General features: G+C 41.8%; 1 protein-coding gene across 5 annotated transcripts in view; it reads left to right on the forward strand.

The window, feature by feature from the left end:
• The window catches only part of LOC132391707 (centrosome-associated protein CEP250-like), a 149,059-nt gene that overhangs the window by 22,678 nt on the left and 100,854 nt on the right, over positions 1–25,527 (forward strand). For all 5 annotated transcript variants that reach the window (XM_059965255.1, XM_059965256.1, XM_059965258.1 and 2 more), the window contains exons 6-8: positions 1,090–1,827; positions 13,188–13,247; positions 23,624–23,680. In XM_059965255.1, the coding sequence (XP_059821238.1) occupies positions 1,090–1,827; positions 13,188–13,247; positions 23,624–23,680 (855 nt within the window). The remainder of the gene's footprint in view (positions 1–1,089; positions 1,828–13,187; positions 13,248–23,623; positions 23,681–25,527) is intronic.

Here is a 25,527-nt window from a genome sequence, read left to right on the forward strand (position 1 = left end):
TCTCATGTGGAATCTAGAAGTAGATAAGCATGCCAGTAAACTGGCTCAATGATTTTGTTCCCGGTGCTTACAACAATTCTTGTACAGAGTATCACTCTTATTTATATTTTTCTTTTGACTTCAGATAATAGGTAGAAAGATGAAATATCTGTAAAAAGCAGAGAATCATAACACCTTGTAATTATGATGAAGCTTTTTTTATGGTTTATTATTTGAAGACTCAAAGATCAGTATGTAACTTGATTAAAGTTACATACTGGAATTTTTTTCATCATATCTTAAAGAAATGGTAACTAAACCAGGGCTGCTGCCTACAGCTTCACTGACCCAGATTTGACCCCGACTTCTCTTTGCGACTGCCTTAGGTCCCACAACTATTTCAGTTTCCTCTCATATCCCAAAGGCAGGTTAAATCACCACTGTAAATTAGTGTAGGTAAGTGCTAACAGCATCAAAGAGAAAGAAATAAGTTGTAGTGTTGCAAAAATAAAAAGGAAAGGAAGAATTGGACTGATAGGACTGCTCCGTTGGTGGTATGCATGGATCTAGTGGGCTAAATATCCCTCCTGTGTCATAAACAGTTAAACTTACACAACAAAGCAAATAAAATCAGGGAACGATTGTAAAGTGCATGAAAAATATTGGTAGAAATTACCACTGCATAGATCTTGTGCAGAATAAGTAACTTTGAATGAAAAATATCGTTGCCATACGATGGCAAATTGGATTAAAGAAAAGCAGATCTGATAGATGGAATTGAGGTAATATGCGCCATTAACAAGAGCCTGTTCTTCCTTCTAATCTCTAAACATATGGTCTATGTATCCTAGCAGTTGAAGTACATTCGTCTTCCAAATTCTCTGATGAGCATCAAATTATCACAAACAATTTCTGAATATCAGGAAAAAAACAGCAATATTTGAGTGATTTTAATTTTGTGTTTCACATTTTGTTCTGACAGAACTGTGAGGACAAATTTTGCAACCAGCCTTGTTTTACTTGTACTGATATTATGGCTAAATATGGTGTTTACCACAATGGACTGGTGTTGTGTTTGAACAATAATCATAAATCATTTCTTTTTAAAAGCTTACAGATAAAGAGAGTACTGAAGAGATGCTGAAAGGTAATGAAGGGATACTGAAAGGTAAACTCTGCCGCTTACAAAACCAATTGAGGATGAAGGTGGATGAAATGAATAAGCAGTCTGAATACTTTGAACACTACAAACAAAGGCAGCAACAGCTGACTATGAAGCTGAGAGAGCGCGAGCTGTCCTTGCAGAACCAACTCTTCAAACTGGAGAGAGAGAAAATTGATTTAAGTGCCACCAGTATAGTCCTAAAAAGTGAGCTACACCAAGTCACTGCAAAGTTCACAAAGCTGGAGAAAGCACACATGAGGAGGAATAGAGATGGTTCAGAGCATGATACGGATCTCACCAACATGGGAAGCTGCCTATTGAGTGGAGAGGATCACATTAAAGAGCAGATTCTGGTCCTTCAGAATGACTTAAAGAGTCTTTTAGAAAAAGAAGCAGCAAATAACCAGGAAAGGGAGCAATTCCAAGAAAGACTTCAACAAGCTGAGGAAAACGAGAGCTTCCTGACACATAAACTAGAAGACTTCCGCTCACGTATCCACGAACTGAAGTTATCAGAGAGCAGCCTGCAAGAGCAAATCGAGGACCTGGAAGAAGAGAACGAGAAACTCAGAAAAGATCTGAAAGAAGTACAAGAACAAAAGAACTACCTGAATGTGCTGGACTTTGAAGAAAAGCTGGGGAATTTAGCGCAGGATGAGAGTACAGTGAATAAAACCTCAATTGTAAGTACCGTTGTTGCAAATTGTGAAAAGTCTTCACATGAGGTTTCTGTTTCCTGATTGCAATGTTTCACATGAAATTCTGTTAACTTTAAAAGAAGTCTTGACTCCGAAAAGTAGACTTATTTTTATGTTTCTTTCTATGTCTGATCTTTGGAGATTACTAATGATAGCTATGGTCCTCCTGTTGTTTAGAATTATCCTACCATTTGTTCATTAAGAATGTGAAGGAAGGTAGGAGAAGGAACAGAGGATGCAACAATTTAACTTCCAGCAGAATTTCAGAGTTAAAATTCAGAAGGACAAGTTCAAGTTTATTATCATTTAACTGTATACATGTATACCACCAAATGATACAATGTTCCTCTGGACCAATGGGCACAATACAGTACATATAACTCATATAATCACTTAAAGTAATATTCCCACAAATAAATAAATAAATAATAAAATATATTCCAGAATATTTACATTTAGTATAAGATGCATTTATGACAAAAATTAAGAAGTAAATAGCGTAACTCTACTGGTGCTTCGTAAGTGATGAGACCTTGGTATTTGGGAGGGAGTTCAGTAGTCTCATGACCTTGGGAAAGAAGCTATTTCCCATCCTACCAACCCTTGTCCTGATGCTACACTACCTTCTGCCTGGTGTTTGGGGGTCAAAGACCTTATGGGACAAGTAGGGGGGGGGGGGAATTCTTGACAATGCTAAGGGCCCTGCATATGCAGTGCCCTTGATGAATATCTCAGGTGGGTAGAAGAGAGAGACCCCAAGGATCCTCTTGGTAGTCCTCAAATCCTTTGTAGGACCTTGTGGTTAGATACCTTGTAATTCCCATAACAGACAGTAAGACACCTAGTCAGAACATTCTCAATGCTGTTCCTGTAAGAATGGTGGTGGTGGGGGGGAGGGGGGGTCTCTTGCCTCAATCACCACAGGAAATGGAGATATTACGTGAGTTTTCCTGATCAAAGAGATAGTGTTGAAGGACCAGATGAGATTGTGAGTAAGAATGTACATCAGATTCCGTTGAAGGTGGAGCATAGGGAGTGGGTACATGCGAAGTTCTGGGAGTGAGTGCAAAATATGATCTGGCAGATCTTTAAGATTATGTACTTGAGTTGCTGAACTAATATGTAGTGAGAGTTGAATTACATTGCAGACTTAACCCCTGGAATAACTTAATATATGGGCCATAATAGTCTACAACCGTTTTGGGAAATTAGCTTCAAACGATGAGATTAGAAAGTTCTGTGGTCAGGTTTGCAGAGGAAGGGTTTGGGAGACGTGAGACTGCAGATGGTGGAAATCTGGAGCGATGCACAAAGCACTGGAGGAATTCAACGGGTCAGGAAGCATCCGTAGAGGATGATGCACAGCCAGTGTTTTGTATCGAGATCCTTCATCTGGAGTGAGGTCATTCAGTTGATTGTCAACTGTCCATTTCACTCAATGGATGCTGCCTGACTACAGAGTTCATCCAACACTTTGTGTGCAGTGGCTTTGAGAGGTTGTCTTCCTGTGGTTTTGAGCCAGTAAAATTCTTTCTACCCATACATCAGTGAAGGAACTCATACTCTAGTTCTCACATTGGCCAACACCGGAGGAGGTAGAATGAGCAGAGGGAGAGGAAATGGGAAGAGTCTTGCAGTTCAAAGCTGCTTCAAAGGAGAAAGAAACAAACTAGAAAGTATCCTTTCACTGAATGGTGCCTCTCCAAGTTATCAGGATGTGTTTGCTATGACCTTCTGCTTCAGCGGTTCACCAAGATTCGTGGTCACAATATGTCACATGGAGGCTCTGTTCTGGAGTTCTTTGTATTTTGGAGTAGAACAGTTTGTATATGTTCCTGCTTCTTTACTTGCTGTGGGGACAGGGCACGATCGGACTATTTTTGAGTCCTTGGGGAAAAGAGAATGTCATTCATACTTTGTAGGAGGAGCTTTTGATTGGTGCCTCTTGGCATTACAGTGGGAATTAGATGGAGGTTCATCTGTGAATGTTACATGTTAAGTTTGTGGTGCATTAGAGCAAACATGAGCTACCATATACTTACTTGCAGGGGAAAAATAGCTCCCCCCCCCACTATGTCATAAGGAAATATGGAATTCTGGAGTACAGTCACAGAGGGGGAGAGGGAAACAAAGACCCATGTAATCCTAAGGAGATTGTGAAAACACCTGTACTGTGCTGTAGTGTTCTACCACACAGACAGCACTCGATGCTAGGATGGAATCTAGGCCATTAGAATGAGGCAGCAGTTGACGGTAGGGGAGCTATCTTAGTGTGAGCTGGAAGCCAGAATGAGAGACACAATTTGTTTCCAACAGGGTTGTTGGAATTCTCAGAGGGGGGTGGGGGTTAAAGAAATAATTCTGGGAAAGAACATAGGACATTACAACCCAGTACAGGCTCTTTGACCCCAATGTTGTGCTGACCTTTTAATCTACTCTAAGATCAGTAGAGGGGAGGATAGGCAAGTTCCAAAAATGATTCTGACTCAAAAGCTGAGGCTGAAAATTGAGGAGAATTTTAACAGGATGAATAAAAGAGCTTAGTTTGGAACAACAAATGAATGGCAGGCCATTCAAAGCTCTGTGAAGCTATCCTTAGTGCTTTGCACCGAAAGTGCTACAGATTATGTCGGAAGGATAGTATCAAGAGACGGTTTGGAACAGTGATACTCATCTCTGGTGGGAGAGGTTAAGGGGCCAATAAGGGCTAAGAACGTGAAAGCATTTGAACAATGGATACAAATCTAAGGTGAGGTACTGCCAGAGTGGGAATTCAAGGTGGATATTTCTGTCTCACATCAGAGAGTTATTCATTGTTTTAATCAGCAATGAAGAATGCCATAATGACCACTGGTATTGAGCTAGGGCTCCAAGATATTCAGATATGGATGATACAGTTGTAATCTCTGTAAATGAGGGAATAACAATAGAAATTAAGAGTATAAAAGCCTGGGACTTCTGATCCCACACCAATATAAATGTCAGGATGCAACTGTGCTTCCCCGGTTTCTAGTGTTGGCGTGGGCCTGAGACAGATGCTGCATCTCCTATTGTGCGGCCAGTGCTGTTGAGCCCTTGCAGAGATCAATGCAGCAGCATAAACATCCTCAGGCCTCCCAGTTCTCAAGTAGACTGCTGATTCTGCATGTTTAGACCAAAGCCAAACACATAAGAAAATAGAAGGAAGAGTAGGCCAGCAGGCTGCTCAAGTTGCCCCATCAGTCAATATATCATGGCTGATCTTTGCTGGCCTCAACCCCTCTTCTGTGCCAGTGTCCTAGTTCCCTTTATTCCTTGGCAGTCCTATTTCAGTTAACTCTGAGGCATCTTGGTTGGTGTGAACTGAAGGGCCATTCATGAACTGTACAACACCTTGACCTTGGATGCCATGAAGGAGTTTTGTGTTTATTGATTTTTTTGATGGTTTCAATGTTTTTAATTCTTTTATATGGAGTTGCTGTGCAGCGCAGCTCAAAGGACCAGAAGGGGGCTATTCCACACTGTATCCCTAATATTCAAATAAAGTATTAATGAAGTAAGTAAATTTCTAGATATGTATTTAACAGGCTCCAAGATTTACTTGATTTTTTTTTTAAGGTCCTGTTATGGCTTTAATAGATAATGATCCTGAGCATGGGCCCTAACAGGCTGTAAAAATCATTGTATGAGAGCAGCTAGTCCCTTTCCCTGAGCTAGCACCTGCGATGCATTGGGCTACATTGAAATGCTGAGGTACCAGTGTTGGACCGCACTGAAACTTTGTGATTCCAGGCCAATTGGTGATCTGCTCCTTAAATTGCTATTGCTGTATAATAAATTGAATTGTTCTTCTTGGCTCTGGGGAGGATGGCTTAAAAGCTGTAGTATTTAAATCATTGGAATAATCTTAGTTTGAACTCTCAAGAGTCTTTGACTCTGTCAATTAAGAGAGGTAAAGCATCGAGAGCTTTCAAGAATTTTATTTTGTATAGCCACGAGAGGCATATTAAACTGTTAGGTATATAAGGATGACTTAAGATACAAGTGGATTGTTGAACTGCAAAGAAAATGACGAACAGTCTAGTCGAAGAATTAAACAGTCATATCCAACAATGGAGAGACCTCCCAAAATTTGGCTACCCTTAGAAAGTCATTACCATTCTACGCCTGCTACGCATTGATATGAAAGTTGTAATCTCACAGAGATAATTTCAGTGTAGACCATGGTCAAGCAAGGTTATATCATTAAACCAAAGCTCTTAATATTTTGCACTGCAGTACAATTTCTCTCTTTAAGCAGGTTTCTATTTGGGATGGTGTTATTCCTCAAATAAGCTGGAAACTGTTCAATGCTAAGGTCACTCCAGTTTCAGCTGTTGATTTACTGCAGGCAGATGTTGCATGATTGTGTGTACATTTGGAGGCCAATTCCATATCATCATTGTCTCCTTCACTTTTGAAATTTAGGCCCCTTGTACTAGCCATTTCCGGCCTGGGACAAAGACTCTGAATGACAACTTGATCCATGTCTTTTATCACTTTGTACATCTTTATCATCAGTCTTCACTCCCCCCCCCCCCCCCATTCGCTCAAAAGAGAGAAGCACTAGCTCACTCAATCTGTCTAATCAAGGCAGCATCCAGGTAAATCTCCTCTGCACCCCTTCAAAAGCTTCCACATCCTTTCCATAATGAGGTAACTAGAACTGAACTCAATATTCCAAGTTGTTTCTAACCAGGATTTCATAGAGCTACAACATTATCTCGCAGCTCTTGAACTCAATCCTCTGACTAATAAAGGCCAACACATAAAGCACCATCTCAACAACCCCATTAACTTGTTAACTTTGTGGGATATATGGATAGAAGATCTCTCAGAACAGCCAGGAAAAACCTCATCTAAGGCATCGAGGGCATTAATGACTACACAAGAAAAAACTGTATCAGCTATACCAGTACCACTGCCCTCCCTGATGCTCTGAACACCTTTAATGCATGCTTCAAGGCACGCAACAAATGCCAGCTACAAAGCTACCCCCTCCCAGGTAAGCAGCCACTGTCTGTAACAGCAGCAAGAGGAGGACTCTGGAGAGGAGTCTTACAGGGGTAAGACGGCAGGGCCAGACAACATCCCAGTCAGAGTATTCAGGAGCGTCCAAACCAGTTCACTAATGTCTTCATGGACATCTTCAACACTTCACTCATCTAGGCTGCTGTCCCTACATGCTTCAAATCAGCCACCATCATCTCTGTACCAAAGAATTCTCCACCCTCAGATTTAAATGACTCTCAGAGACCCTCAGAGTTAACAAGACAAAGGAGATGGTTATCATCTTCAGGAGAGCTTGCACCAATCATATCGCTCTTTACATCAGCAGCACAGCAGTGGAAACTGCGAGCATGAATAGTGCAATGACCCGTGTTAAGCATTCCTAAGGAATAGTCCACTGGTGGGTCCTCAGTAGCAGTAGAGGCCAATCTGGGATCTACATATTCTGGTGCGTTGTGGACACGAGTAAGTGGTGGCTGCAGTTAGTTGTTCAGCCTTTTGTTCATTCTCTCCTCTCACAGCTGCTGCTTGTTCTCTGTGGCACAGTGGAGGCTGCTCTCATATACTGCAGTTCCCTCTTGAACAGATTTCCTCCAAGTGCTTCCATTGAGTGCAATGTCTTCCCAGCTTTTAGATGCAATATTAAATTTCTTCAGACTGATTTTGATATCATCTTTGAAGAGTTTCCTTTGCCCACCAAGGACTGGCTGACCTTCCTACAACTGGGAGTAAAGGATCTGTTTGGGGAGACGGGAGTTAGGGATCTGAATAACATGACAAATCCAACGGAGTTGGTGATGCTTTGTCATGGTGGAGATACTGTTCATGTTCGATTCTTCCGGTACCCTGGTGTTAGTATGTCTGTCCTTCCAGATGATCTTCAAAATCATCCATAAGGTTTCTGGTGGTATTGTTCCAGAGCTTTCAGATGTCTGCTGAAGGTGGTCCATGGTTCAGCTCCATACAATAATGTAGGAAAGATGGTTCTCAATCAACCAAAGGTTTTGTTTGGACCTGAGGGTAACAGTCTTCAAAAGACTCATTTCCTTAATCTTGCTGAGGCTCCACTAGCACTACACGAGGTGGTTGATCTCTGAGTCGATGTCCTCTTTTGAGGAGAGGATACTGCCAAGGTAGAGAAAGTGATCTACACTTTCAAGGGCAATATCATCAACTTCTATAAAGGTCTGGATAAATAGCTGGTTGGGTGGTGGCTGATGTAGGACCTGTGCCCTTTTTATATATTCAAAACAAGACCCAGGGCATTATATACTTTGGAGGTCTTCTTCAGAGTGTGCTGCAATGGCATTGGCATCTATGTACTGAAGATCCAAAGTGCTGATCTTGTTCTTTGCCTTGAACCTGTTGAGGTTGAAAAGCCTGTTGTCTATTCTATACATGATTGGGATTTCCTGTGGCATGTCTTGGCCATTGAAGCAAAGGATGGCGGCAATAAAGGTGCAATGGTACAGTGGTTTTGTTGCTTTGCAGGCTCCTGATGTCATAGTGGACCTCGTTTATACTGGGAGGTTCCCCCATGTCTTCTCTCACAGGTCTCTGAAGGATTTGGTTAGTAAAAGACAGCATAGGATCACAGTTGGGGAACTTCCTGAAAGTGCTCTCTTCACCAGTCATTGATATCCTTTCAATCCTTTCACAAGTTCTTTCCATCCTTTGGGTGCAGATGTTTTAGTCCAAAGTACCTTGGCCCATAGGCAGCTTTGGTTGCACTGAAAAAGTCACTCATGTCACCGGTGCTTTCTCAGTCCATCAATAATCCTGTAGCTCCTTCACCCTTCACTGGACAGTTGCCTTGGCTCTGGAGTAAGGTTCACTTTTGGCCTTGCTGCCGATGTAATTCTGCCAGGCACAAAAGGCTTTTCTTTTCTGAGATAAGTTGTTCTATGTCCTTGTCATCATCATCAAGCCAATCCTGATGTTTTCTAGACTCGTACCCAAGGATGCTATTGTAGGTATGGAGAATGGTGGACTTGAGCAGCCCCCAGTCTTCTCCAATATCCTTTGGATATTCCTGTTGGAGGCTTTCCCCAAATGAGGTGGTGTTGGGTGGCCATGTCAAGCAGATTCCTGAGATTTAGTCTTGGCATGGTCTGCTTTTTATGAACCCTCTTCTTTCTCATGAGTTTGATGGACATGGTGGAGTGGATCAGGAGATGACCTATCTAGCATTCATCTGTCCCAATCATGGCCCTTGTGATATTGACATAACGGTAGTCCCTGGCTCTGATAATAACAGTCAATGATATGTAATTGTTTCGATCAGGGGTACTGCCAAGGTGCCTTGAATTTGTTTTTCTGGTGGAAGAGAGATTTATGATGATAAGATTGTGTTCAGCACATATAGTGAGGCATAGTACTCCATTTGAGTTGATCTTGTCAATATCTTCCTTTCCTATGGTACCCTTCCAAAGATTGAAGTCCCTGCCAACCCTGGCATTAATTTCCCTAAGAAAATTATCTTACCCTCCTTCAGGATGCTCAACAGTGTTGCGTCTAGGCAAGTGTAGATGTGACATTCTTTTGCTTACTCATTTGAGTCCGCAGTTGATGCATAAGCACTCAAGAAGGTTGCTGTCAAGTTTTTGGCAAGAACCAAATGGATCACCATGAGACATTCACTGATCCCCACAAGAAGTTCAGAGAGTTAACTGATGAGCTGTTTTTTATTGCAGACCCAACACCACGGTCCTGGGCTTGTCATATGCCTTCCCTTTCCAGAACCATGGAGCCGCACAGTAGCTTAGTGGTTAGCGCAACCCTATTAAGTACTAAGTACACTTACTACCAAAGTATGTATGCAGAATACAACTCTGAGATTTGTCCTCCTGCAGGCATTCATGAAAAAGAAAAACACCATGGAACTCATTCCCAGAAAATCATCAAACATCCAGCGTGCAACAAAAGAACAAATACAGCCAACAGCAAAAAAGGAGCAAGCAACACGTAGAATATCAACATCAAACTAGGAGTATTCAGTTCAGTTCAGTGCCGCTAGCTGATGGCAGGCCACAGAGCTAGTCTTCACCGAAGTACCCCAATCCTCACCAATCCGCCCTGATCAAACCGTTCAAAAAACAGAAAAACAGTAAGCAGAAACCCATAGCACATGCAAAATGAACCTCAGAGTCCACAGCTATGAACTTCAATGGGTCAATCCTTTCAATGTGTAACCCAAGACTCCTGCTCTTTCCTCTGACAGCAGCTAGTGAAAGGGAGAGGAAAACTGGACAGACGCGGACATTCGGCACCAAGCACATATACATCCTCTGCTCCTGTCTTCGCCGACTTCAACCTTGCTCAATGCCTCAGTCAGAGAGAAGTAATAGAGTTGATCATGGACTCATGTTCTGTCTCCAGGCTGCACACGCTACTCCCAACGTCACCAAACTCCTTCGGAGACAGCAAAGTACCATCGCACTAAATCATCTCAAAAACACACTATCTAAATAACAGAAGCAATATGGTGGAAGTTACAGGTGTCAGGGGTTATGAAGTGTGTGAAGTTACCATTAATAAAGAGAAGGTACTTGGGAAAATGAAAGATCTGAAGGTAGATAAGTCACCTGGACCAGATGGTGTACACACCAGCATTCTGAAAGAGGCGGCTGAAGAGATTGTGGAGGCATCAGTAATGAGATTTCAAAAATCACTAGATTCTGGAATGGTTCCAGAAGAGAATTGTCACTCCATTCTTCAAGAGGGGAGAGAGGCAGGAAAAGGAAATTATAGGCCAGTTAGTCTGACCTCAGTGGTTGGAGTCCATTATTAAGGATGAGGGTAATTGGAGGTACATGATAAATAGGCCATCATTGGCATGGTTTCCTCAAGGGAAAATCTTGCCTGACAAATCTGCTGGAATTCTTTGAAGAAATATCAAGCAGGATAGACAAAGGAGAATCGGTTGATGTTGTGTACTTGGATTTTCAGAAGGCCTTTGACAAGGTGCCACTCATGAGGTTGCTTAACAAGCATGAGCTCATGGTATTACAGTAAGGATTCTAGTATGGATTAAAGAGGGGGCTGATTGGCAGGAGGCAAAGAGTTGGAATAAAGGGTGCCCTTTCTGGCTGGGTGCCAGTAACTAGTGGTGTACCACAGGGGTCTGTGTAGGGACTGATTCTTTTTACGTTATATGTCAATCATTTGGATAATGGAATTGTTGGTTCTGTTACAAAGTTTGCAGTAGAGGAGCAAATAGTTTCGAGGAAATAGAGAGGCTACTGAAGGACTTAGATTAGGAGAATGTGCAAAGAACTGGCAGATGGAATACAATGTTGGGAAGTGTATGGTCATGAATTTTGGTAGAAGAAATGAAAGAGTTGTCTATTTTCTAAATGATCAGAAAATAGAAAGAACTGAGGTGCAAGGGGCCTTGGGAGTCCCTGTGCAGGATTCCCTAAGTGTTAATTTGCAGGCTGAGTCTGTGGTGAGGAAGGCAAATGCAATGTTAGCATTCATTTCAAGAGGAATAGTATATAAAAACAAGGATGTAATGTTGAGGCTGTATAAATCACTGGTGAGGCCTCACTGGGAGTATTGTGAGCAAGTTTGGGCCCTGATCTTTAAAAAAAAATGTGCTGAAACTGGAGAGAGTTCAAAAGAGGTTCACAAAAATTATTACAGGATTAAATGGCTTGTCATATGAAGTGCGTTTGATGGCTCAGGACCTGCATTCACTAGAATTCGGAAGAATGAGGGCTGACCTCATTGAAACCTATCAATTCGTGAAAGGCCTTGATAGAGTGGATGTGGAGAGGTTGTTTCCTGTGGGAGTGTCTAAGACCACAGGACACAGCCTCAGAATGGAGAAGTGTCCTTTTAGAACAGAATGAGGAGGAACTTCTTTAACCAGAGTGTGGTGAATCTGTGGAATTCTTTGCCAAAGGCAGGTGGGGAGCCCAGGTTTTTATTTATGTTTAAGGCAGTGGTTGATAGATTCCTGATTGGTTAAGGCATGAAGGGATACAGGGAGAAAGCTGAGAGGGGAGCTGAGAGGAAAATTGGATCAGCCATGATGAAATGGTAGAGCATATGCGATGGGCCAAATGGCTTGATTCTGCTCCTATACAATGTCTTATGGTCTAACTCACAGTTTTCCTCTCTGGCTGATCACTGGTTGCACGATCAGAATGTGGACATTCCAGGCTCCGAAGGTCAGTGCACATCTCGCACAATCTCTCATGTATCCAGAGCACATTCTACACAGTCAGGAACGTGCACCAATGCCTCTACTTTCTGAGAGACAGAAGAGAGCTGGACCATGAACATCTATATTCACATCAGATATTCTACAGATGTGCAATGGGAAGCATCCTAACAAGCTGCATCACTGCATGGTATGGAAACTGCACTGTGACTGACAAGAAGGTAGATAAAATTGCCCAGTGCATCACTGGAACAGCCTACCCACCATCAAAGACATATATAAAGAAAGGTCAAACACGAGGAAATCTGCAGATGCTGGAAATTCAAACAACACACACAAAATGCTGGTGGAACACAGCAGGCCAGGCAGCATCTATAGAGAGAAGCACTGTCGACATTTCGGGCTGAGACCCTTCGTCAGGACGAAGGACAACGTCAGGAAGAAACATCGACAGCGCTTCTCCCTATAGATGCTGCCTGGCCTGCTGTGTTCCACCAGAATTTTGTGTGTGTTGTTTATAAGGAAAGATGCTGGAAAAGGGCCAGTAACATCATAAAGAATCCCACTCAACTGCTCACGGACTATTTGCCCTAATCCCATCAGGGCGGAGGCTACGTAGCAATACTACTAGGAACACCAGACTCTAAAACAGTTACTTCCCCAAGCTGTAAGGCTGATCCACCCACTAACCCATCCTCCAACACCCCTCCATACCCCAAACACCATTTGTTTATCATTTCATGTCAGTCACCTTATGCACAGACACTCCTGTGCCTGGTGTCGTTATATGGACATACAATCAATTTACGTCTATAAATTATCTTATTTATTTATACATTGTGTTTTTTTTTGTGCTGTAGCAGAGCTGGAGTGGTAATTATTTCTTTCTCTTTTACATTTGTGTACTGGAAATGACATTAAACAATCTTGAATCTGTGGCAAAGCTTGCAATCCAACATTGAACTCCTTAGTCATCTCAGAACTCATGAAACTGGGGTGGAAAGCAAGTCATCCTCAATATTGATTGCCTTTGAAAAGAAAGCTGAATTGTGGTTTACAGTACAAATGTAGATCTTGGTTTCTGTTTCCATCTTTCCCTCTGTCTGCATTGGGCAACATTTTTATATTGTCTCTTTTTTTTAAATTCTAGCAAAATTGTGAACTCCAGTTCAGTTCAGGTGAAATGTCAGAGGTGGGGATTACAATGGAGGTAAGAATAACTGCTCTGTATCTTCTCAGCCTAAAATTTTCTCTGAATTTAGTCACTTGAAAATAAAGTTGAGTGTGAGATAAGAAAGCTGCTATTTTACCATGAACCTGTTTCACACTTCTATTTCCGATGTGTAGGGCAGTGGCGAAAACATAATGATGCAAATTTAGTTCTGTATGCACCCTCTCGACAAATTTATAACTGATGAACAGAGTTGAATGGAAGAACAGATGACTCAAACATGAACTCCAAATAAAAGTGAATGTGCTGTTTAAATGTGAAATTCAACACCTTAACTGTCATGGATCTGAGTAACATGTGAATGGTTCTATTTAAAGCAATTCTGTCTAGTACCCTGAGTAATATATATACTCCCGCCAATATCACATAGGAAACCCAGATGAGACAATAGAATTTTGAGTAGTTTGGAATCTGTGCCTTTTCTGGCAATAAGTGTAAAAAGGAATAGCTATCCTTTAACTAAAACCAATTATTTATCACTTTGCCATTTTTTAAATCTTGCTCTACTCAAGAAGGCTTTCTATCCTGAAGAAGGGTCTAGGCCAAAATCTTCGACAGTTTATTCATTTCCTTGAATGCTGCCTGACTTGCTGAGCTCCTCCAGTATCTTGCATGTGTTGCCTTGGATTTCTAGCATCTGCAGACTTTCTTGTGTTGAGCATTTTCTACAATGCCACAATAATGACACTTCAAAGACATTAAATGATTTGAGATGTCATGAGTGGCTAAAAATGTTTCTTTCCTTCCATGAGAGATGTTGTTAATATTTAATTCCCTATGGGTTGCTGTGGAGTCCCAGTATATCACAACTTCCAGCAAGTTCAGGGATGAAGGAGAGGCTGACCCATCTGTCCACCATGTAGTGAAGCAGAAATTATAATGGCTAGATATTTGGATGCTTATGACATCTGTCTAAATGGATTTGAGGATTCTCAAATGCTATCATAAATCTGAAACTTCTAACGTTACTGTCAGAACAATTGGTGCCTGAAAAAATGCTTGAGACTGCAAAGATTCTACGACTAATACCGATGTCAGCCCTACAGAGCAGATCCAGAAACTAATGTTGCTATACCCTGAGGCCCAATTTAATTAGAAAGGCTTCTACAGTTGCCTAGATGATTACGGGTGTGCCTTTTCTACATTATTGAAAACAAACAGATGCTGAAATTCCTTTGCGAATGAATAGAACATTTTGTGGCCTATTGAAAACTCACTTCTGCATTCCCAGACAAAAATTTGTTTCAGTAGTTATACATTCCTTCTTTTCATGATCAGTTAGCTTGAGAGTGTCTGCAGCTCTTGCTGAGTTGGCCTCTTATCTGTAGTTAATTAGATCTTTAGTTAGAACATGTTGTGTAAAGTGGGTACAACAGCCTTCAAATCCTGTTGTTGCATTTGGATTGGATTAAAAATGCTTGCTATTTACAATTATAAGACACAGTTAAGATCATTAAACACCCCACTGCCTATCACAGGGTCATTATCAAATAAAGCTTCTTGTTCAGGTATTGAAGGACAGATTCAAGTATATGACTAAATGCTTTGGTCTTGTAGGGGTTGGTTTTAAGGAAAATCTTAAGAAAGGGAAGAGAGGGGGAGAGATTTAGGGAGAATAGGATTTTGGTTGCCTGATGCATAACTGCTAATAGTAGAAAGATTCAAATTGAATATGTACAAGAGACCAGAGTTTTTGGAATACTGTATCTTGGAGGATCCTAGGGCTGGAGAAGAACAGGGAGGATAAGGCTATGGATGCATTTGTAATCAAGGATAATAATTTTAAAAACACCTGCACTTAACCAAGAGCATTGTGGGCCAGTGAGTATAGAAGAGATGGGGAATAGAACTTGGTGTAAGTTAAGATATAAGCAAATAGAGTTGGAATAGATCTGTGTAAAAGTTATCAATAACAGTAAAATAGGGTGAATGAGATAAAACCCTTAGAAAGAGGCTTTCATGTGTAGCTATGCATAAAAGAATTTTAGACTGCTGGCATCATTGATGCCACTTTATATAGTTTCTATAAAAATCGATGAAGGAATTATTTGGAAATTGAAGAAGTCGGTTCCTTCTTTGTGCTGCAGCAACTCAGTTATTGTTCAGTTGACAGCTTGTTTCTATTTACTTGTTGAGTATAGAAGATATCTTCCAACGTTGTTAAAACTGCTATTGCCATCTCCTTCCCAGGTAAAAACAGAATGTATTGCTGCATTTGGCATACTCTGGTCTCAGTATGACTTTCCAAGCTGGATTGAATCAGATGATCTCATAACTTGCTTAAGAGTTTGCAGGAGTAGCATTAGATTTAAGTTCTATTCCAACAGTCCATGAGTCAGCATGGTTAGCAATGATAGAAAAATTGGAAGGTGCATGCCATTGACATCGGCTGTGGCACCTGGTTGCTGTCTGTTTATCACACGTGCTTTTTTCATGACCATTATAAAAAGTAATGGTACTGCTGATAATTGAGTGGCATCCCCCATACATTAATGAATGAATATACACTGTCAAAACTACTATGTTATGGTATTGCAGTGAACTGGCAGATTTTCAGATTTTATGTTGCTTATGTTAGCTGAAATCTTCTAAGAATTTTAGTTTTAAAATAATTTTGTGTACCTTTTTACTGGTTAATCTCCATTTCAATATTCCAAAAAACAGATGCTGATCTGCTGAATTGATCCAGAATTTTGTGTTGTGTTATAAATTGCTTTAGGTTTTTCTATCTTCTTGGCATCCTCTCCTATTGATGCTGGTCTACTGATAATTGCAGTTAATCTTTGGACAAATTTCTCAGTTCGATCTGAACAATCAGTCACAAGCAGCACCTTCAACAGTACTCTACTTCTTTAATGAAAGCCATTCCCAGTTGAGCCTAAGAGCGTTTTCCTTTGCAAAGTGTTGGATGCAGCTTCCATATTAAGCAATACTTTATTTGAGTTCATTTGGTTTTAGTGTGGCCCTTCACTTGATCTGACTGTGAAGCTCTCCGGTTCTACAACATTAGGAAAAAATGGAATGCATTATGCCACTGATGAGCTTGCAATCTCGGTGCATACCAGATCTAGACCAGCAGCTGTCATTAAATATAAAATGCAAGGAAGAAATTCAGACTGTCATAATTAAGAGGAACCTCAATATCTCTATCCCATCATAGTAATGAAAGGAAAGAGGTACAGTTATATAGAACCTATCAGTCTATTTAATCAAGTGCTTTAGAAATATAATCACCATTGTAAAGTAGGAAATGTGGCAGCCTGACTCCACAAATGATAATCTCATAATGAGCAATAATCTTCTTAAATAATGTTTGCTGTGGGATAAATATTGGCCACAGAATTGTTTTCAAGGCTGCAGAGAATCCAGACAGCCTGAAGTTAATAACCTCAACCTGATTATCCTGATGATATTGACTGAGAGATAAGTAATAATTAGGCCACCAAGGAAAACGCCGGTCTTTCATTGATTAATGATTGGATCACTGACAACGAAAAATTTCTGTCTGTGGATGTTTTTTTTGGAATCATTGCTATGCTGGGTGCTGGGAAGCTGAAGTGAACCACTGCCCATTCTGCAGCTGTGCCTGGGACATGGGCCTTGGGGTTCTGATGAGCCACTGTTCTCCATTGCATTCCCACAGCAATGAATTGCCCATGGCTCTGTGTGAAGAGGTTTTATGATGGCTAATTTTTGGGGAGCTGGGCCAAGCAGTGTGGAGATTTGTGGGATGAATGGGAGAGGCATCCTTGTCAGTGTAGACTTCTGCGGGGGACTGGCAGTGACTGTTCCATGCGCCAACCTATTAGAAGCTGCTCATAGAGCATGGAAACATATACTTTTCCTCACCAAGTCCATGCCAGCTATCACCAACCCTCTTCCCATTTACATTAATTCTTTATCAATCTGCTTCTTATTCTTCGCACATTCCCATCAACTGCCAGATTTTCCCGCTCTCCCACACACTGGCGGCAACTTACAGTGGCCGTTAACTGATCAATATACACATCTTTGGGATGGGGAGGAAACCCATGCAGCCACAGGTAATACCAAGATCAGCACTGAACTCGAGTCACTGGCATGGTGAAGCATCAACTCCACTTTCTGTGCCACTGCTGTTGCAGTCACCTCCTCCTCTTTTTTTGGCATAGCATCTCTCCCAGTACAGAGGTGCTTCTCTAGCAACAAGATCGGTGTTGGTTGCTGGTCCTTGAGCTTGCTGCAGTAGAGCAGAACATCAGCTTCGATCACATCCGAAACAGTGGATCCTGTGTGGCCTGTCAACGTCCAGCACAGGTGCTGGGCACATTGTCCTCCCTGACCTTCCTGACATTAGCCCTCACCAGCAACCTCTCTACACTGAACTGTGGAGTTGGAATGACATGGGAGGGCAGGAATTCGTTATAAGGAGAGATTGGACAAACATGGATTCCTATCTATAGGGCATCAAAGTGTGAGGGGATACCTGATGGAATTCTATAGAAGTATGAAAGGCATAGATAGGGTAGATGATCAGAGTCTTTCTCTGTGGTGAACTACATATACCTGTCTGGACATGCCCCCTGCTGATTACTCCTGTGGCTCCTCCCACAGATCCCTGTATAAAGGCAATTGAGGCCTGAGCCCGGCCTCTCAGTCTCCAGGATGTAGTATAATGGTCACTCACTGCTTGTTCCTTCTTCCAGTCAATAAAAGCTGATATCTCACCTTTACGTCTCAGAGTGAGTTATTGATGGTGCTTCATTCTCCTAGGGTGGAATTGCCAAGTACTTGAGGGCAAAGCTTTAAGGTGAGAGGGGCAAAGTTTAAAGGAGATATACAAGGCAAGTTTTTTTAAACAATGAGTGTTAGTGCATGGAATGCGCTGTCAGGGGAAGTGTTAGAAGCAACATTTAAGAGGCATTTAGACAGGCACAGGATTAGAGGGAGATGCGTTATGTGCAGTTTAAATTGGCATGCTGGGATGAAAGGCCTGTGCTGTACTGTTACATGTTCCCAGAGCAGCATTAGAGACGGTGAGAGTTGTGCAGGTTCCTGAACCTCCCATCCTTGTACAGCAGCCTGCAATGGTGGGTAGGGTGAGAGTTTTGTGCCCACTTCCTGACACAGCAGCAGTGAGCAGGGCATAGGATATTGTGAAGATCTTGGCATGTCAGTATTTCATTCCACGTTTTCTAACCTTACTATAAACACCTTTCATAGAACATAGAAATTTACAGCACATTACAGGCCCTTCGGCCCACAATGTTGTGCCGACCATGTAATCTACTCTAGAGACTGCCTAGAATTTCCCTAGTGAATAGCCCTCTTCTTTTCTAAGCTCTTTTTATCTACGAAGCTCTTAAAAGACCCTATTATATCCAGTTCCAACACCGCCGCTGGCAGTGCATTCCACTAACCCACCACTTTCTGGGCAAAAATAACTTGACATCCCTGACATCCCCTCTGTACCTTTTCCCAAGCACCTTAAAACTATACCCCCTCTTGTTAGCCATTTCCGCCCTGGGGAAAAGCCTTTGGCTTTCAGTGCTGATATATATTTGCAATCTAGTTTACAGGAATGCATCCTAAACTGTAAGTGCAGCGTAACTATACCTTATAAACTAGCAAATAAATGTGGAGCAATTTTGGTCCATGTTAGTTGAGCTGAATAGAAATCTACAGCCCTGGGAAAAAGCCTCTGGCTATCTACACAATCAAAGCCTCTCATCATCTTAGACACCTCAATCAGGTCACCTCTCATCCTCTGTCGGTCCAAGGAGGAAAGGCCAAGTTCGCTCAACCTCTTCTCAAAAGACACACTTTTCAATCCAGGCAACATCCTTGCACTCCTCTGCATTCTTTCTATTGTAACCACACCTTTCCTGTAGTGAGGTGACCAGAACTGAACTAGTACTCAAAGTGGGATCTGACCAAGGGCTTGCATATCAAATTATCAACCCTTTTTAGCCCCGGTTTCAATTTTATTTTCTAGCCATTTAAAAGTAACCAATGTTGAATTTACAGTTTAAATATTAAGAAGTAGTTATTGACATGAAATCTATTTTGTGTTGTACTACTCATCTAAAATACTGCTCCACTGAAGTCAATTGAATTTGAATTTCAGTCCAAGGCACAACCACTGCTGCACTGGTGTTTTGAAAAAGCAACTGAGAGGAATTTCCATGTGACCCTAACTCACACCAGTAATAATCCACAGCAATGGAGAAAGAGGTCTGATTATATGTTTTATCAGTGTTGCTTGGGAAATAAACATTAGCCAGAACTGTGATTGTCAAGATAAGCAGGTAAACCAGATGACCTTGAGATCTCCGTTGATTGCACTATGCCCGTGCTTATATATTTGAAATCAACTTGAAATGATGCACAGCGGATTTGGAAAATATAAAAACACTTATCATTGGCTTCTATCAAGATTTTGATGGTAGATTATTTCACTGTAAAATACAGATGACTCTGGATGTTGTGCTCACAATTCAGATAAGATTTAACAAAACATTCCTTTATTGATACCCTGCTTGTTCAGGTTGTATCAGAAGCATGCAAAAACCATAACTGAGTGATGACTTATTAACGTCAATAATTTATGCATGATAAAAAGAGAAAGTGAAAGAACAAGGCTGGAAAAGTGAGAGTAGACTCAGATGAGCTATGTTCAGGAGTGGAGTCACAGAATCTGAAACAATTAAACAGAGAAGAATCAATATCTGAGCGGAAAAAAGTTACAATTTTGAAATGTTATTTCAATAATAAATAAAGCATTACCTTAATGAGAATATGTTGAACTCCGTGGACCCTTGAGACCCTGAGTGGATGTAGCTGACTCTGAAGGACTTGTTAGCTGTTGCAAGATATCCTGAAGTAGCTAGGGATAATGGCCCAAGCCATGGTTATTAAGCAAGAATGAGCAAGAATTTTTAGATGAAGTTAAATTTGGTTTGTCTTCTATAATGCAGGTCATCAAATGCCACAAAGTATTAGCATGGAATAATCCAGCAACGGTGAATATTCTGTAATCCTACTACTATTTGTAAACAACAGGAAACATTTGTTTGCTCGAGCTATCCAGAAGAACCAGAATTGGAATCAAGTTCATCATAGCTGTTGCATATGATATAAAATGTGTTGATTTGCAGCACCCGTCATGTTACCTGGTGAAAACTATGTACCTGCAATGGCAGACTTGCTAAGTAGGTCAAACAGTAGTCTGGAACTTGCACTAGATCATCTCATCATCACCTTATCCTCTTTTAGCAAAAGTGTCCATACCCAACACATTAACACATTCACATAACTTCTTAAAGCACAGCCCTCTTAAAAGATTGAAGCTCCTGCAAAATCGCTTCACCAAGTAGCGAAATACTTCAATCGATTCCCGCTTCTGCTGAAGGGTAGGATTAATTCAAACACCCTTCCAATACAGATTTAACAAACACATGACAGACTTAGCACTTGTCTCTCTCTCTCTCCACATTTTTTTGAACTTAAATGATTCACATCTTATTACAGGGGATGGTGCAGGGTGAATGGCAACTCCCCTCCTTAGGAGAGTGGGCCAGGAAGCACAACCCACCATCTGCTGCTGAAGTTCCCTCCAAACCTCTTGCAGAGCATCCACTGAGAGATAAAGGGAACCCTGAGAGCAGAATGCAAGGGATCCGTTGGACAGAAGGAGCCTTTATCGGGGGAGGGCTTGGAGAACGACCCTTCTCTCTTAATGGTTTCCTTGCCTCGCTTCATCCGGCAGTACTCCCTCCACAGGGCATAGAGGGTGGGGGTGGAAACCCCAGTTACCTGCTCCCGCAGGACCCCGGCTCTGAGAAACACCAAAAACTTCTCCTTACAGGTTATGCAGGGCCTTCCACTCCCATGCTGTCTGTCTAATTCGAGCACCCAATCACAGGGACCTTCCCCCACCTATACTATTCCCTTTAATTTTCTAATGTCTACAGTAACCCCTGTATCTAGTCTCATTAAGGGCTGCACCACTCCCTTTAAACTGAGAGCTGTTGCTTTAGGTAAATACTCCGCCATGGTCAAGGTGAGTCTATGGCCCTTCAGTGGGTCACTGTCACCACCGTATACACCTGTGACCAGGGCCCTCTGGTGGAGGGCTTTGGACCATACCTCCACAGTGCCATTCCTCCCAGGGCTGCAAATCTCACTCAGAGAGTGAGAGATATCTTAACCACCACTGTCACTCTGTCCCGTATTGATTCATCAAGCCCATGGAAAGCAGGTGGCACGCTCAGGCCATTGTTAATCACGTGGTGGGATGACAAGTCCGCCCACCCCACCCAGGACACCCATCTCCCTGTTGGATGATCTTACTGCAGAGCTCCTCTCATCCCAGATCCTCAGCAACCACATGGACAGCAGCTCCCCTGGCTTCTGTCAATACTTGCCTCCCACCTCCACCCGTTCCTTAGCAGGGAGCTCGCTGGTGGTAGTCTTCTCAGCGAGACACAGTGTGTTATCCTCCCCAGGCCCCTCTCCCTCACACTGTTCCTCTCCCCCAGCCAGTTGCTCTTTCTTACACTGTTCCATAGAGGCTGGAGGGGCAGTGGCCCCCTTGCTGGGATTGGGATCGTGTAGCCAACTGTCTTTCCTGTACAGGTGCTGCTTCTGCACGCTTGCTATCTCTTCCTCTTTCTGTGAGATTGTCTTATACTGCTGCTTTTCGATGGCTGCTAGCACCCCTCCAGCTCCCCTTTGTCTTAGGGAACCCAATCTCATTAAAGACAGACACAATGTGATGTTCCATTTTCACCCAGTGTGAGTTCAGCTTGTCTGAACAGTCTGTGGGTGTGGGTGTCCTGTAGCCTGCCAGTAGGTTGTGGGACTCCCAAATCCTGCACTTCTCACACGGGGGGGGGGGGGGGGGGAGGTTGACTCTCTTATTTTTTCCTTCTTAAGATATTCATCCTCTGATCAATCACTGAACCCTGCTTGCAGTGCCAGTGAGTGGGGATAGAAGGCACCCACTACCAGTAAAAATAGGTTAACTATTTACCTACAAGACAAGACAGACACTAGACATTCAGTAAACTCTTCAAGTTACACTTGGTTACAAATACTCCTCTAAACTGAGCACCTGAAGTGACAGGACAAAGCAGACACTAAACATACACAGTGTAGGAAGTACTTATCTAAAGTGTGTGTCTGGGCCTTCTTTACTGCAGCACACCTCTGCTATTTAATGTTTCCACGGTGCCAGCTGCCCATGGTGCCCCTGAGGGTGGAAAGGGAGCCATGGTTTCCGCACGCTAGATTTAAACTCTCCCAGTGCCGTGACATCATCAGTTAAATAGCAGGTAGAGGGAGGGTCTGCAATGCTCCTTAAACAGGCCAATACCTAGCTCGTGCAGTGGATTGGCTTTTGATGAATGAGTAAGATGGACACCTACTGCGACAGTTCCCTGGTGCAGAGTCCAGCAAGCTTCTGACTTATAAACTAGACTACTGATGCTGAAATCTGAAGCAACGTTCAAGATGCTAAAGGAACTCAGCAGGTCGGGTTGCACCCATAGAGGATAATGTACAGTTGATATTTTGGTTCAAGACTCTTCATTTCAATCCAAAATATTGGCTATCAGTTCCCTCGGTAAATGCTGCCTGACCAGTTGAGTTCCTCCAGTGTCTTGCGTATTGTTCTGGCTTTTATTGTTTGGATGTATGTTGCTAAGTTGGGGTTTGTAGGAGACGGTCACATCTGAGGAGAACCTAAGGATCTTTAGGTAAGCTAATCATTTCCTTCATTCTTCAAATATTTAAAAATACATCAATTTCTGATTTGAAATTAATCAGTACTGAGGCTCAACAACATTCCTAGTTGCAAAATTCTAAAGGTTCATCAGGTTCTGTCTAAACGATTTTCTCCATATTTCAGTCCTAAATGCCTACGCTTATTTGGAGACTGCAATCCTTGGGAACAATCACCTTCTCAAGCCCTTTATTTGTTTCAATGAGATATTAAGAATTGTTAGTCAAAAATCTAGAAACCTTGGTACAGGTCATATGTGCAATAGAAGTGTTAAGAAAGGCTACAGCAAGTAAGACTCATTGATAGCACTTGTCACCAATTAGGCAAAGAATCTATTTGGTGGTTATTAAACCTAAGAGATTAATAGAATTGATGTGAATTTCAATAACAAACTTTCACAGCAGTCAAATTTCCATTTGAGTTAGTGTTATAGACATATAGATAAGTCCATAACACTAGTTCCAGGTTTCAGCTGCTTATGTATAAAGTTAATGTTATAAGTATGAAGCAAATTTTCCCAGGGAGCTGAGGGAGAAAGCCTCAGCCTGTGTTAATAACAATTGTTAAAATAATTATTTTGTTTCCCTTTTAGGCGTCTTCAAAATATAAGCACCTGAGCAGCCTCTGCAATGCAGTGTTTCAACATATGGTAAATATTATAATATTTCCTTTGCATGAATTTAATAACGTAGTCAAAATCTTCAAGGAGAAAAATCATAACGATTGCTGGTGTTTCTTCCAGATCATCTAATTGAACCTTTAAATGTATCAGACTGAAACAAAAAACATTTAAAATATCTACTGTGAATTCCGGTTAATTGGGGCATATCAGGACAAGTACATTTTGGCCTAATTAAGCAGCTGCCGCAATTAGCCGAAGCTTCATGGAAATGCGTAGATAAAAAGGCATAGAAGTGACAAACTACCGTTTATCTGAGTAACAAATTACGTATGTATTTAAATGTAATCTAAAACAAATTAGAACACCACTAACTCTACTACAGTATTACAAAATTATGCATTAGTTCCCAGTAGTTCTCAATGGAGAAATTCATCCACTGTACGCTGCTGTGTTCTTTTGATTGACTGTAAACAAACAAAATCACCGCGGACATCCAGTGCGGATAATGCCTTCATACGATGCTTTCAATGTTCAAAGTAAATTCATTATCAAAGTACATATTTTTTCACCATATACAACCTTCAGATTCATTTTCTTGCCAGCAATCATAGTAAATACAAGAAACACAACAGAAACACTAAAGGACCAGTCCCAACAGGATGGACAACAGCCAATGTGCAGAAGAAAACAACAAGCTGTGCAAATACAAAAAGAGGAATAAAAAAGAAATAATAATAAGAAATAAATAAGAAATAAGTATCAAGAACATGAGATGAAGAATCCTCGAAAGTAAGTCCATAGGTTGCGGGAACGGTTCAGTGATGGAGCGAGTGAGCTGAGTGACACTATTGCCTCTAGTTCAAGAGCCTGATGGTTGAGGGGTAATAACTCTTCCTGCACCTAGTGGTGTGGGCCCTGAAGCTCCTGTAGTTCTTTCTGATTTCATCAGTGAGTGAGAAGAGAGCATGACCCAGATTTGCTGAGAGGTGGGTAAGTCTTTACTCGTGATGGACTGGACCGTATCCATAAACTTTTTGTCGGCTTTTCCGTACAAGGGCATTGGCATTCCCATACCAGGTTGTGTTGCAATCAGACAATATATTCTCCACCACACATTTACAGAAGTTTGTCAGAGTTTCAGATGATATGTCGAATTTTCACAAACTGTTGAGAAAGTAGAGGCGTTGCTTTACTTTCTTCATAAGGGTATGCATGCGCTGGATCCAGGACAGATCCTCTGAAAGGATAATGCCCAGAATTTTAAAGTTGCTGACCCCTTCCACCTCTAATCCCCTAATGAGGACTGGCTAATTGACCTCAGGTTTCCTCCTCCTGAAGTCAATAGTCATCTCCTTAGTCTTGCTGACATTGAGTGAGAGGTTGTTGTTGGCCAGATTTTCAGTCTCCCTCCTATATGCTTTGTCACCACCTTTGATTCAGCCAACAACAGTGGTGTCATTGGTAAACTTAAATGTGTCATTGGAGCTGTGCTCAGGCTCACAGTCATGGGTACAAAGCAAGCAGAGCAGGGGGCTACAGGTGCAACTGTGCTGAGGGAGATTATGGAGGTGATGTTGCCAATCTGAACTAACTGGGGTCTGCAAGTGAGGAAATCCAGGATCCAGTTGCACAGCAAGGTATTGAGGTCTAGGACTTGATTGTTGAATCCTCCAAATTTTCATTGTAACATGCAAGATTATTTTCAATAACTCCAAATCCTTCATAGTTCCTTATTTGTTGAAATAGTGAAATCACTTCATTTTCACTCTTGGCTGGTTCTTGAATCTCCAAGCCTGAATATATGAGATTACAGAGCTGTATATCAGATACTGTGATTAGCAACACAGGGGCACCTTGGGGGACTCTCCTGTTCC

This window comes from Hypanus sabinus, chromosome 3 (assembly GCF_030144855.1).
Source record: "Hypanus sabinus isolate sHypSab1 chromosome 3, sHypSab1.hap1, whole genome shotgun sequence".
NCBI classification, from domain to species: Eukaryota; Metazoa; Chordata; class Chondrichthyes; order Myliobatiformes; family Dasyatidae; genus Hypanus; species Hypanus sabinus.